Source organism: Elephantulus edwardii, unplaced genomic scaffold, assembly GCF_000299155.1.
Source record: "Elephantulus edwardii isolate Elephantulus edwardi_28Jun2011 unplaced genomic scaffold, EleEdw1.0 scaffold00289, whole genome shotgun sequence".
Lineage (NCBI taxonomy): Eukaryota > Metazoa > Chordata > Mammalia > Macroscelidea > Macroscelididae > Elephantulus > Elephantulus edwardii.
This window is the reverse complement of record NW_006400039.1, coordinates 319371-333626: the sequence shown is the minus strand read 5'-3', so window position 1 is coordinate 333626 and position 14256 is coordinate 319371. Positions and strand designations below refer to the sequence as shown.

At 54.9% G+C, this 14256-nt stretch overlaps 1 protein-coding gene across 1 annotated transcript in view; it reads right to left on the bottom strand.

Moving 5' to 3' along the window:
* The window catches only part of SARDH (sarcosine dehydrogenase), a 52805-nt gene that overhangs the window by 10494 nt on the left and 28055 nt on the right, over positions 1 to 14256 (bottom strand). Inside the window, exons 14-16 of the mRNA XM_006900556.1 lie at positions 13527 to 13640; positions 12031 to 12178; positions 7861 to 7954 (exon numbers count right to left, since the gene is read on the bottom strand). Of these exons, the coding sequence (XP_006900618.1) occupies positions 7861 to 7954; positions 12031 to 12178; positions 13527 to 13640 (356 nt within the window). The remainder of the gene's footprint in view (positions 1 to 7860; positions 7955 to 12030; positions 12179 to 13526; positions 13641 to 14256) is intronic.

The window sequence follows — 14256 nt, the reverse complement described above, 5'->3', positions numbered from 1 at the left end:
GTGGTGGTTCTGGTGGTGGTTCTGGTGGTGGTGGTGGTGACTGACAGTGGTGATGATGGTGGAGGTGGTGATAATAGAGCTGGTAGTGATGGTGGCAATGGTGATGGTGGTGGTGGTGGCGGCGGCGGTAGCAATGACAGTGGCGATGCTAGCTGTTGTTGTTGTTAGGTGCCATCAAGTTGAGTGTGATTCCTAGTGACCCCGTGAGCAAGAGATCTGAACCCTGTCTTGTCCCATGCCATCCTCACACTTCCTGACACGTTGGAGCCCATCGCGGCAGTCACTGTGTCAGTCCACCTAGTCAAGGGTCTTCTCCTTCACCAACCCTCCACTTTTCCCAACATCATGTCCCTCTCCAAGGAATAACCTCTCCTAACAATATATCCCAAATGTAGGAGGTGAAACCTCGTCATTTTGCCTCCAAAGACGGCTCTGGCTCAGGCTGTATCCTTTCCAAGATATATTTGTTTGTTCTTCCGGCTGTCCACAGGATGTTCAGCATGCTTCTCCAACACCACAGCTCAAAGGGATCAATTTTTCTGTCATTCTTACTGTCAAGCTCAGATGCATAACAAGTGGTCAGAAAGACCATGGCCTGCATCAGATGCACCTTAGTCCTCACACTGACATTATTACCGCTCAATAATTTAGAGAGGTTCCTAACTTCAGACTTTCCCAGTGCAATATGTCTCCTGGTTTCCTGACTGCTGGTACCAAGGGTGCTAACTGTGGATTCAAGTAAGATGAAGTTGTTGACAGTTTGGATCTTTTCTCCATCCATCATGTTGTTGTCAATGGTCCAGTGGTAAGAATCTTTGTTTTCTTGACATTGAGATGCAATCCAATTTTTAAGGCTGCATTTATTGATCTTCTGTAACAAGCGCTTTAAGTCCTCACTCTCGGTAAGCAAGGTTGTGCCATCTGCGTAATGCAGGTCATTGATGAGTCTCCCTTCAATCCCGATGCTTTATTCCTCTTCATAGAGTCCAGATTCTCAAATAATTTGTTCAGCATACAGATTGAATAGGTATGGAGAGAGAATACAACCCTGATGCACCCCTTTCTTAATTTTAAACCATGTAGTTAGTGTTCCTGTGTTCTAGTCACACAACCACCTCCTGGTCCAGGTTCCTCATGAGCACAATCAAGTGCTCTGGGATTCCCATTGTTCTCAGTGTCAGCCACAACTCGTCATGATCCACAGTCCAATGCCTTTGCATAGTCAATAAAGCACAAATAGAAATTTTTCTGATATTTTTTTACCCCTCGCCAGGATCCATCTGTTATCATCAATGATATCCCTGGTGTCACAGCCTCATCTAACTCCTGCTTGAACATTGGCAGGTCCCTGTCTATGTGCAGCTCTAGCCATTTTTTAATGATCTTCCACAGTATTTTGCTTGCATGTGACATTAATAATATTGTTTGATAGTCTCCACATTCTCTTGGATCACCTTTCTTGGGAATGGGAACAAATATGGACCTCTGCCAATCTGTTGGTCAGACAGTCATCCTCCAAATTTCCTGGCTTAGACTGAGTACATCCAGGGCTGCATCTGTGAACCAGTCAACTGGTAACCCATCAGTTCCTGGGGCCTAATGTTTCGCCAATGCCTTCAATGCAGCTTCCATTTCTTCCTTCATTGCCATTGGCTCCTGCTCATATAGTACTTTCTGAAATTCTTCAATCAGTTCTTCTTGGCACAACGATTCTGTATATTCCCTCCATCTTCTTTTGATGCTTTCTGGGTCATTCAATATACTGCCCGTGGCATCTTTTACTACTGCAACGTGAGGCTAAAATTTGTTTTTCAGTTCTCTCAGCTTGAGAAATGCAGAGTGAGTTCTTCCCTTTTTATTCTCCAATTCCAGCTCTCGGCACATTTCATTATATCTTGCTTTGTCTTCTCAAGCTGCCCTTTGAAATGTTCTGTTCAGCTCTTTTACTTTGGCATGTCTTCCCATTGTTTTGGCTTCTCACTGCTCTAGCGCCATTTTTAGAGTTTCTTCTGACATCTGTTTCGGTTTTTTCTTTCTCTTCTGTCTTCGTAAACACCTTTTGCTTTCTTGATGGATATCCTTGATATCATCCCACAACTCATCCAGTCTTTGATCACTGGTGTTCAATGCCTCAAAGCTATTCTTAAAATGATCCTGAAATTCAGATGGAATAGATTTAAGATCATATCTTGGTTATTGTGGACTTAATTTAATTTTCTTTGACCTCAATTTGAACTTTCACATGAGCAGTTGGTAGTCTGACCCACAGTTCGCCCCTGGCCTAGTTTTGACTGCTGATACTGAGCTTCTCCAATGAGTCCTTCCACCTTCCACAGGCGTGGCCAGTCTGATTCCCATGCAGCCCATCAGGTGAGGTCCATGTGTAAAGTCATAGTTTATGTCTCTTAAAAATGGTATTTGCAATTAATAAATAACTGAAAATACAAAATTCAATTATTCTCTTTTCAGCCTCATTTCTACCACCAAACTCATTATATTCAAGAGAGTGAAACCAACTTTCTCCTTGGAGGCTAGGATTTCGAAGCTCCATCTCACATACTTTGGGCATGTGGCCAGGAAAGACCGGTTCTTGGAAAAGGACATCATGCTTGCAAGGGTTCAGGGACAGCATAGCCAAGGAAGACCCCGGATGAGATGGATTGATGGAGTAACTGGGGCAATGAGGGCAGGTGAGTCAGAATCAGTGAGACTGGCTCAGGACGGAGCTGCTGTACGTGAGGTTGCTATGAATCGCAGGTGACTTGGAAGCACATAAAAACAACATTCCTTCTTCCCCGTTTCCAACTTTTGCATTCCAATCACTAATTATCATTGATGTATCTTGATTTTATGTTTGGTCAATTTCGGACTGCAGGATTTGGTAAAAATGCTCAATTTCTTCCTCTTTGGCTCTAGATTTAGGAGTATATATTTTAGTAATAATTGCGTTCACGGGTCTTCCTTGTATGCATATGGATATTATCCTATCACTCACAACATTGTATTTCAGGATAGAACATGCAATTGACTTTTTGCCTGGTGGTTGGTGATCATAGCAGTGATATGATGACTGTGGTAGTGATGGGAATGGTGGTGGTGGTGATGATGATGTGGTGATAGTGGCAGTGGTTGTGACAGTGGTGATGATGATGGTGGTCGTGGTGGTAATAGTGATGGTGGGGGTGATTGTGGCGGTGGTAGTGGTGGTAAAAGTGGTGGTGGTGATGGTGGTGGAGATGGTGGTGATAAAGGTGGTGGTTATGGCAGGGGTGGTGATGACAACGGTGGCAGTGGTGGTGACAATGGTGATGATGGTGGTGATGACAGCAGTGGTGGTGATAACAATGGTGATGGTGGTGGTGGTGGTGGTGGTGGTGATGGTGACAGTGATGGTGGTGGTGATGATGGTGGTGGTGTGGTGGTGCTGGTGGTGATGGAGTGGTGATGTTGGTGGTGGTGATGGTGGTGACGGTGATGATAAAAGTGGTGGTGGTGGTGGCGGTGGTGGCGGCGGTGGTGATGGTGATAATAAAAGTGACGGTGGTGATGATAACGGTGGTGGTGGTGGTGGTGGTGGTGGTGAAAGTGGTGATGACATTGGTGATGGTGATAATAAAATTGGTGGTGGTGGCGACGATGTTGGCCGTGATGATGGTAGTCATTCTGCTGCTGGTGGTGATGAGAGTAGGGGTGGTGGCATGGTAATCCTGGAGAGAATTATTAAAAATCCATTTTCCAAGAATAAGAATAAATAAGCTGTGTGACTTTGAAGCACGACCCCTGAGAAGTTCAGCTGGCTCCGTGAGAGCTGTCTAAGCCTCGGGTTCCTTTAGCACCCTCAGGAATGCCGCCTTCCCTGAGAACATTCCCAGACACTCCTCGGAGGAGAGCTTGCCCCTGGGGTCACACCGTTCAGAACCCACAGACACAGCAGGAGTCTCCAGAGTGAGGAGAGACAGGGTTCCTGGGATGAGGTCCCAGCAGGTGATGAAAAGAGAAAGGGTAAGGGGTGAACTTCTGGAGTCACTGACACGGAGCACAAGCCCTGGGTCACTGAGAGCCCATTGCTCCAGCCAGGGCTAAGGCTCTCTTACGCCCTCATGACCAGGAGGCCCCCCATGTCTCCCCCAGGACAGCGGGGCTCGAGCCAGGGAGCGGTGCCACGTCTTTCTCAGCTGCCCCACAGAACCAGCAGTGGCCTCCAAGGCTAACGCACAGTATTCAGCACCTCCCATGGCCCCTGGCTTGTCGCTGTTTACATAATGAGTGTGGATGGGAAATGTTCCCTCCTGTACTAATCGAATCCTAACTGTGCCACATCGTCAGGAAACCAAATCCAATTTCCTTTTGACCTAAAATTAATTTTCAGAAGAAAATCGCTTTATCGCCTGCCTCATAATGATTCCAGCAAGCACCTGCTGCCTGGGGAGGTGGGGCCCTGTCCTCGGAGGCCTGGGTGCCTGGATCCCCCCTCCTGGAACCATCGAGATGAGTCAGAGGGGAAGCATCCACAGGGGAGCTCACTGGCCTTGAGACACGGATTTGGGAAGTAAGGGCAGCTGGTCAGTTGGCTGCAAGTGGACAATAAAGTTCTGCCTCCTCCCCCTCGAGGGAGTCAAAGACTGAGGAGGTTGGGATGGGTCCAACATCCCTGAGAAGAATCGCTGCATAACAGACAGCGCTCAGCTGGGATCACCCCCGCAATGTCCGCTGTGTTTGTGAGGGTCATTTATATCAGGTCCTCATCCGCCCCAGCCCAGCCCAGGGTCTGCAGCTCCTGGTTTCACCCCCGGCCCAATCCAGTTCTTCCTCGGTCAAGTCCATGGCGCCTGGCCCAGCCCCTGACCCTAGCCGGGTCTGAAACTCCTGGCCTCTGCCTGGATGCAGTTCCTGACCGGTCCCCAGCATGACGAACACCCCCTGGTCCCCTGTCACCTCTGGCAGCCCTGAGCTGAGGCCTCTAACCACACAGGCACATACATTCCTCTGCCATCTGGCTGGCCCCCTCTGAGCCCTTGGCCCCAGCCCTGGCCAGAGCGCCACACTGACCATTGTGGACACACTCCAGGCAGCACGGATAACATCAGGAGAACATGGAATTCTCTGAGGTCAGAGGGTGGGTAGTCTGGACAGACTCAGGGGCCCAGCCTGGACTCAAGTGTCCAGGGCCACGAGACCACTCTTCCTGGGAGCTGCCAGCCATTGTTACCATAGTGACGGGACACCAAGTCCTCAAAGACAGAACCGCAAGGAAACATAGTGGGAGGTTCAGACCACAGAGGCTGCTCCCGGCCAAGCTGATATGGGTCGATGCCAGGCAGAAAGAAGCAAGGAAAGTGACCCACCGGGCCTTGAAGGGCAGGAAGGACCCTCATCCACTCATTCCCAACACTGAGGAGACCCAGTGAGGCCCCAGGCAGATGCTGTCCCTGCCATGCGCTAACCCAGTGTCCCTCAGGCCTGCTCTGAAGCCCTGCACCCTGTTCTAAGAAGACTAGGTTAGACAGGTCAAGGGTCACCCCAAATGGTCACCCAGGAAGCTGGTCTGGTCTTGGGCCCCCAGGCATGCAGCTGCAGACACTACACAAAGAAAGGCAGAAACAGGAAAATTAGGACTACTTTTTAAAACTATGTCCATGTTTTAACAAAAGAGTAATAGCTGGACTGTAAGACGGGTTGGGGGTTCCTGGGCCTGAGTCCACCCTGTCAAGTCCCTGCAGATGAAGGGGCAGCCCCAGCCAGGTCAGGCAAGGGGTGCCAGGGGAGGACAGCTGAGCCACTGTCATGGTCAAAGCCTGTGTCCACATGCTCGGAGAGGCCCCTGAAGGAAATGAGGGCTATACTCCCTGAAGACCCGTTCAGGCACACGGGGCAGGTAGGCGGCTGAGCCCCACTCTGCGGTAAAAGCACAGCTCAGCCCCCTCCTTCCACAGATGCAGCCCAGGCCAGGGCCGTGAGGCCTGCAGGGCCATGGGGCCTGTGCTGAGCTCTGGCAAGCCTGCTCTCTCGGTTCAAACAGCAGCTCTCCCCCAAAGAGGCAGGAAGCAAGTGAGACAGACGCCCCAGCTTCCTGCCTCAGGCAGGGGGCCCCCAGAGAAGGAGCCGGCAGAGGCGGCCAGCTCCCAGCTGCAGCCTTTATCTCATGCGGGCTCCCTGGCAGCCTAACTCCCACCGTCCACAGAGCATCCCCCAGGACCGCTGCCCCCACACCTCCGCACACTCCACCAGCAGCCCCCAGCCCAGCACACAGAAAGTGCACACGGAGCAGCCGAGTGCCAAGGGGGCCGCCCGCCTGCCTGTCCTCCTGGAGTCCACGCGACTGTGTGTGCACGTGTTAGTGGTGGCCTTGGTCAGCCGTCCTGTCCCACAGACACAGTGTCCAGACCTGAGGGGCTGCTGGCTGGGAGAGCTGGATCCACGCCGCTGGCCTCACCTCTGCCACCTCCCTGACATGCCTGCTGACAGGCAGACCTCCCCCCGGGGCCGGATGTGTGGCCATGCCATGGACACGGAGCCGTGGTGGAGCAGTGCCTTGAGCATTATGTGGGAATGTCCCAATCCCCTGGTCAGTTCTGGGGAGAAGGAAGTGGTGGCTGCTTCCCTAAGGATCCCGCAGGGAAAGGCTGCTGGGGGGTCCCTCTGCTCTCAGGGCTGACTGGTCAGAACGGACCAATAGGAGCGAGTTTGGTTTGGGGGACACTCTAAGCCCTCCCACTCATTCATGGCACCCAGTGGCAAAGGATGCTACTACTTCAAACACCCAAGCCCTTTCAGCGTCACTGAGTCAACTCCCACTCACAGCTCCCTTGCAGGGCAGAGAGGAACCACCTCGGGTCCCCAGGCTGGGGTCTCACAGAGAAGTTGCCTCGCCGCCCTCCTTCAGAGCAGCTGGTGGGCTCCAACCACAGACCTTTACCATTAGGCACTGAACGCTTCGACCACCACGTCACCAGCGCTCCCAGCATGCTTTTGAACACCCATTATGGACCAGAAACTCGCATAATGAACACATCTGGGCTCAGGTGTTCATAGCACTGAGGCTGAGACCTGGGAGGAAGGATCCCCTTGTCCCTCGGGGACAAGTCATAGAGGCATCTGCCCCTTCCTTCCACTGCTGGCCCTCAGCTCAGCTGGACAAGGCCAAGCAGAGAGCTGACAGAGAGAGAACCCTCGTCCCATTCAGGCACCTGGAGTCTGGGCCGCCAGTCACCCAAACCACGAGAAAGTAAACTCCTGCTTCTTAAAGACCTCCACCCATGTCACAGCAGGACAGAGAACTGACACACACACACCTGGGGTGTCCCTGTCACAGCAACACAGAGAACCGAGACACACACACCCATGGTGTCCCTGTCACAGCAGCATAGAGAACTGAGACACACACATCTGGGGTGTCCCTGTCACAGCAGCAGGGAGAACCGAGACAGGATAGTATTCTGGTGGCCTGGCCCGAGCTCTGCTCCCACAGCCCTGCCCCTATCATGCCAGGTGAGGCAGATGAGGCAGATGGGAGGAGATTCGAATGGCTGCCCCTCAGAGAACAAGGACACCTGCCAGGAGCACCATTCAGCAGCCGTCGGGCACCCTGTTATTTATAGGAGATGGGAAATAATGGTCCCCCATGGTGGGAGAGCATGCCCAGTGGCGCTTTTGAGGAAGGGGACACTGGAGGTGTCCAGGAGGCGGATACACAAATGCCCCCTTCCCTGGTGAGAACCTAGCCAGGTTCTCCCACTGAGGAGGGATGGAGGCCCTGCATGCCAGTCTCAGCATGAAGCAGGTGTCCTGCCTTGGCCATGTCCAGCTTCCCACTGTCCAATCCCAGCCCTGTCAAGGGCACACGGTCCCTCTGGTACCTACCAGGTGCCCAGCAGCCCGCACCAGCTTGTGGGTGGAGAAGGGGAAGGCCTCATTGCTCAGGTCCGCCTCGAGCACTTCCTGGAGAATGGCCCGGCTGTGGACGAGAACGAGGTCGTAGGTTAGTCACTCAACCAACAGTCCTGTGTGCCGGGCCCTGGGCGGAGCAGGTGCTCAGCTCACAGCTGTGATCAGGGTAAGTCCTCGTCCTCCTGGGCAGCCTGGCAGTTTCTCAGCACGCAGTTCATAAAACCCCATCAAGACAAATATACGTCCCAAAACGGGCACAGGGCTCTTCAACAGGACAGTGACACCAGTGCTCTGAATGCCCAAACTTACAAATGCTGCATGACCCCAGGCAGACAAGCGGAGGCCTGGGGCAGCTGTCCACCGAGGGGTCAGCCCCAGCACAGCAACCCTGCACAGAAACGCCGCCTCGTCTCATGCTGCCCTCATGATAGGCTGAGCATTGGACCATGGTAAGCCACAGCACTTTCGTTATTTCACATGTGGGTGGCCAGCCCTTTCCTCCTGGCCTTAGTCTGGTAGCTTTGATGAAATTACATAGCCACACACCAGCTTCCACTGACAGACAGGTGGGGGCTGCATATGAAGGGCATCGAACTCAAGTGTTCTGTGCATGGTCCTAGCCATCTAACGGCATGACTCGCGTAGACAAGGAAGAGTAGGGCTTGGGGGCCAAGGCTCACGATCCTGCCTCTCCAATTCTCACAGTGCATCTGAAGGCCCTCCTGACCCACCGCACGCACATCCTACTCCCTTCCCTTTGTTTAACTGTCATCTTTCAGATCTTTGTTCTCAGCTGCTGCCTCCTCCAGGAAGCCTTCCCTGACTTCCACAGCCCTCCCGTGCCTCCCATCAGGGCTCTCATCTAAGTACTTGCCCCCACTACACCAGGAGGGCCCTATGCCAACCTGCCCAGCCCAGCGAGCACACTCAGTGACCTGTGTGAGTGAGGACGACCTGGCTTTGGCAGCTGACCTGTCAGCACAGTCGCCCCCCGCCTCCACCCTGGATGGTGCCCCAGCAGAGACCACAAGACGGGCCAGCTGCTGCCTGGAGTGCTGCCAGCCCTCGTCCAGATCTCCTCAGAGTCACAGTCGCCGGCCCACACCCCTGAGGTGCTTGGCTGTGGGCAGCCTGCCAGCATCCTTACATAACACCACCCAGCACCCACGTGCTGCCACCCTGGACAGACTGCACAGCTCCAGGCCTGCAGGGCGCAAAGGGGTGACTGTGTAGGAGGGGCCCTGCCATTCCAGGACCAAGGAGTACAGCTCCGACCCAGCCGTGGCCTCAGCAGCAGCAGGGCCGTGCCTGTGGGGCAGCTGGGTCCTCGGGGGAATGGGGGCCTGTGTCCAGCCCATGTCTGTCCTGAGGAGGACCGAGTGAGCATCCACGTGCCACTGAGGACTGGCTAGGACAGCAAGACTGTCCTTCTCCAGGAAACAGTGGGGGATTTGGGGAGCCCTGAGCTCAAGTCCTGTCCTTCACTGTCCACTCTGCTGCCTCTGTCTGAATCTGCCGAATGGGGACAGTGCTGTCACCCCCAGGGCCATGAGAGGTGGCTCACTCAAGTCACCTCCATGTCAGTATGTACAGAAGAGCTGCCCAGGTACCCCTGTCACACATGGCTCTGAACAGGTGAGCTCACGCAAGTGAAACGTAATGAAAAATCCGTTTCTAGTCATTCTGGTCCCATTACTGAACAGATGGCAAAAAACCAAGTGTCTCCGAGAAAATGCAGCCAGAGTGCTCCTTGAAGGCAAAGATGACAAAGTTTCATTCCATAGACTTTGGGCATGTCACTAGAAGGGAGTATTCCTCGGAGAAGGACATCCTGCTGGGAAAAGTGGAGAATCAGCAAGAGAGGAAGACCGTCGGCCAGCTGGACTGACACAGTGACCGCAGCAGTGGGCTTCAGTGTGTCGGGGACGACGGGGGCAGCACAGGACAGGATTGCTACGAGTCGTATCTGACTCGACGCCACCTAATAAAAACCATGATATATACACGTGACCAGGGCCACCATGTTGGACGACTCCGATACAGAATGCTTCCAGAAAGTTCTACCAGGCAGGAGTTCCCACCAACCTCCCAAGGTGAGCAGGCTCTGGACTGAGTGCTTCCCCCGTGGCAACTCGGCGAAGTTATCAGTGGCGGCACCATTATTCATACAAGAAAATTGGGGCTATTTTTGAGGGAGAGAGGGCACTTTGGAGGAGCAAGCGCGGCGATGCGGGGGAGGGGAGCGGTCTCTGCATCCGGGCAGCCATCACCTGCCCGCCTGGGGTAGCTTATAGTGAGGCTGAGGAGGCTGGCCCAGCCGGGGCGCCCGGGGTTGTCCCCTCATCTGCCTGCCCGCCGCCCTCCCTGGAGAGGCCTCCCCCACACTCCCTCGCAGCTTTCCAAGGCTGGGCCTGAGGCTCCCACGGTCACCGGTCACCAGGGCACGTGGAGGCCGGCTCACTACAGGGGTGTAGGAGCTGCCCCCACCACCCCGTCTCTCAGGTGTCTTTACACTGACTGCCCCCAGAAGCCTCCCTCCACCCCCTCCCTCACAGCCCGAGAGTCTGTACCTCCTCAAAGACCCTCTTCTGTCCATTCTCAGTATGTCACGCCCAGTGGTCCCTCAGAACAACGCCTGTGACCACTGGACACCCCATGATGAAGCGGAACCATCATCCCACGTGGCCCAGCTTGGGCCCCTCCCTGAAGCCTCTGCCTGAGCTGGCCACCTCCAGTCCTTGGGTCACAGAGCCGGGTGGTGCACGCCGAGTCTGGGCCACAGCGGCCCTGGTCCTCGTCCTGCCTGGGTGGTCCCCTCTAATCCCCTGGCCGGTGAGTCCCTATTTCAGCTATAGCCTAGCTCTACCCCACTGTTCCTTCTGTCCCAGCACAGATGGACCCCATGAAACCCCAAGTCCACCTCACAGGACTGCTCTCAGGCCTGGCGGACGTGCACCAAGGTGCTACCACATTCGTCCCACCACAGATAGAGGGGTCGTTCCAGACGGACACCTGCTGGGGAGACCCTCCCCCAAACCCTGACACCCAAAGGGCTTCATGAGCCTGATTCCTCCTGACTGGGCTCAGCCAACACTTGCGAACAGAACGACTGAGTAGGAGCAGGTGCGGTAAACAGTCAGCGAGAGCAGGTTCTGGAAACAGCCATGGGGTGGATACAAGGGACAAGCTCAGGAAACGTGGGCTCAATGGTGGCGGCTCAGCGAGCACTAGAGTGGATGCTGGGGGAACAGGCTCAGTATATATTCATAGAGTTCATGTCTGAGTGGAACCGGTCAGAAAGCCCAACAGAGAGAGCGACTAGGTGGGAGCTCAGCGAGCACTAGAGAGGATGGCTGGGGAACAGGCGTAGTGCAGACTTGTGGAATGGTTGACTGACAGGTACAGGTCAGAAAGCACAAGAGAGTGAGCGACTGGATGGGAGCAGACACAGTCAACACTCGTGGAGTGAACCGGCAGGAGTGACTGAGTGAGAGCAGGCTCGGTAAACTCCACAATGAATGACTGTGTGAGAACAGGCTCTGTATGTTCATAGAGCACATGGCTGAGAGGGCACAGGTCAGTGACCACACCAGAGTGAGCGACTGGGTGGGAGCAGGCTCCGAAAGTACTAACAGCAGCGGGAATGGCAGGGTGGGAAGAGGCTTAGTAAACTCTGCTGGAGGGAGTGGCTGAGGAGTGACAGGGCTATCTGCAGACTTCCTGTCATCAGAGGCGTTTAGGGAACAAGTCCCGGGGAGGGTAGCATTTCAGCCCCATACACTTCACTCTCTTGGGAGACGCATTGCAAACACAGGTATTTGAACCTGAGATGTGACACTTGGAAGGTCACTTTACCCTGTGGCATCCACACCTCGGGGGTTTCACTAGAAATGGAAGAACAGTCCAGCAGCCAGGAGAACACACTCCGAGATGGGACAGTCCTTTCCTGGACGTGTCAGTGGCCCAGAGAGCCGGGAGCCCCTGATGCCTTGTGGAGCCTCAGACACGGTTAACCATGAGCTTCAGGTTCTTAGAAAATGCAATCCCAAGTGAGCTCCCTGCTGGCCACACCCCATTCCAGCAGCCATGGCCCTTCCAAGGGCCCAGAGGTGTTCAGGTGTGTGCCTCCCAGCCTTCCCTCACCTGGCTGGCCCCTGGACACTGATCATGCCCAGGTCCTCAGAGCGGTCAATGAGCTGGCACTGGAAGCACTGGTCCTGCAGCACGCTGGTGATGTGAGACCAGTTGTGTTGGGCCACGGCCCCGCCCACCGCCAGGTAGTAGCCATCTCCTGGAGAAAGAAAACTAATGTAGAGGAACTGTAGGGGGAGGGGCCAGCAGTGAGGATGGGGAGGGGGATGGATGGGCAGTGAGGATGGGGTCGGGGACAATAGGGGGATGGACAGGCAGTGAGGATGAGGAGGGGGACAAGAGGGGGAGGTACAGGCAGTGAGGATGGGGAGGGGGATGGATGGGCAGTGAGGATGGGGAGGGGGACAAGAGGGGGAGGTACAGGCAGTGAGGATGGGGAGGGGGACAGGAGGGGGAGGGATGGACAGTGAGGACAGGGTGGGGGACAGGAGGGGGAAGGATGGACAGTGAGGATAGGATCGGGGGCAGTAGGGGAGGGACGGGCAGTGAGGACGGAGAGGGGTACAAGAGGGGGAGGGACAGACAATGAGGATGGGATTGGGGACAGCAAAAATGTGGATGCCAAAGCCCTGTGCCTGGTGACTCCAGGGTCCAACGCCTGGCCTCCCCTCTCAAACCTCACACAGGTAGCACCAAAAGCAAGCCCTTCATGGGGAATAGGGAGCTGGGCTCAGGACAGGGACCCCTGAGGGGTGTGGGCTGAGTGGCCAAACTCTAACTGGGCTGAGACTCTGGTCACGACCCTCACTTGGGCGACGAATCCCACGGCTAACTACTTCTCCACTCTGCAAAATCCTTTCTCTCCATAGTGACCACAGACCCCCATCCTAGAAACCAGAATTCACTGACACCCTACAGAGACCAGCCAGCTTTCTTCCTCCCCGACGGAGTCGGGTTCCAGGCCCAGGGGTGCAGCCGGTCCTGTGTGAGGCAGGTGACAGAGCCTGGAACTTAGGGTAACAGGAGGTAGATGTTGACCTGGTATAGTAGTCAGGGTTTTGCAAACAAGGAGTGACAGGCACTGAGCTCCCCATCGTTGAGTGCATGCAAGCAGAAGTGGAGGGACAGCAGAGGGCAAGTCAGGCATCCGCACAGCTACCCTCTGAGGTGCCTCCAGGCTGGAGTTCGGCGCCTCAGAGGGAGCAGCAGAGCGCAGCACTGACAGAAACGATCCACGCTGGGCTGGCTCTCCGAGTGGGAGGCAGGGCCCCGGGCGCAGTGCTGTTCCGGCAGCTGCACCCCACGCCCACGCTCCCCAGTGGGTGCAGCGCAGTCTAATCACCTGGTGCACCACCTTCCAGCTATGCCGCTTGCACTGCGCCTGCACTTAGTGCCCAGACCTCTAATCTCCCAGGTCTCCATGGTGAGCATGGGGCCTAATGACAGGCCAAGTCCAGCCTGCATCCTGCCATCAGTGATCACCCTGTTCCCGGAGCTGGAGCTAGGCTGCAGCTAGGGCTTCCCATGACCCTAGAGGCATTTCTTGCCTTTAAAAGCTGGTGCCAGTGGGGAGTCCTGGGAACCAGGGTCCAGGCGGCTCACGGTCAGGTCACTCTCTGTGCCCCCTCGATGGTTCAGCATGCAAGTGTACACAGTCGAGCCTGGGGGCAGAGACATGGGTGAACAAACATGGCAGTGGTGAGCTCCACATGAGAGAAGACAGGAACACAGCTGTTCACCACTTGATGTGTTGGCCGGGAGTGACCTCAAAGGGCCCCCCAACTCAGGTCTTCATTATGATCAAGGGTACCCAAGAGTGGCATCAAGAGGCAGGCTCCAGGCACTGTCATTGCGCAGGGAGGGAGGTTACGAAGCAAAGCTTCCCTCTTCTTGACCTGCTTGTCCACTGGTTTCTCCCACCCCATCTACCACCTGAGACGTTGTAGGGACAAGATTCAAGGCTTCTTCATGTTGGGGCTCCTAGTACTGAGCCAAGTGCCCCAAGGACTCAAAATGCCTGCTGAATAAATAACACATGGATGGGCGACGGGGATGTGGACAGAGGTGTGGAAGGTGGTAGATAGGTGGTGGGTGTGTGAAGGGAGGAGAAGGGGGTGATGAATGGCAGGTGGATGATGGGTAGGCAGAAGGATAAATGGGTGGATGGATGGGTGGAGAGATGGGTAGATGGATCGGAAGATGGGTGAATGGATGGGTAGACAGATGGGTGGATGGATGGATGGATGGATGGATGGATGGATGGATGGATGGATGGAT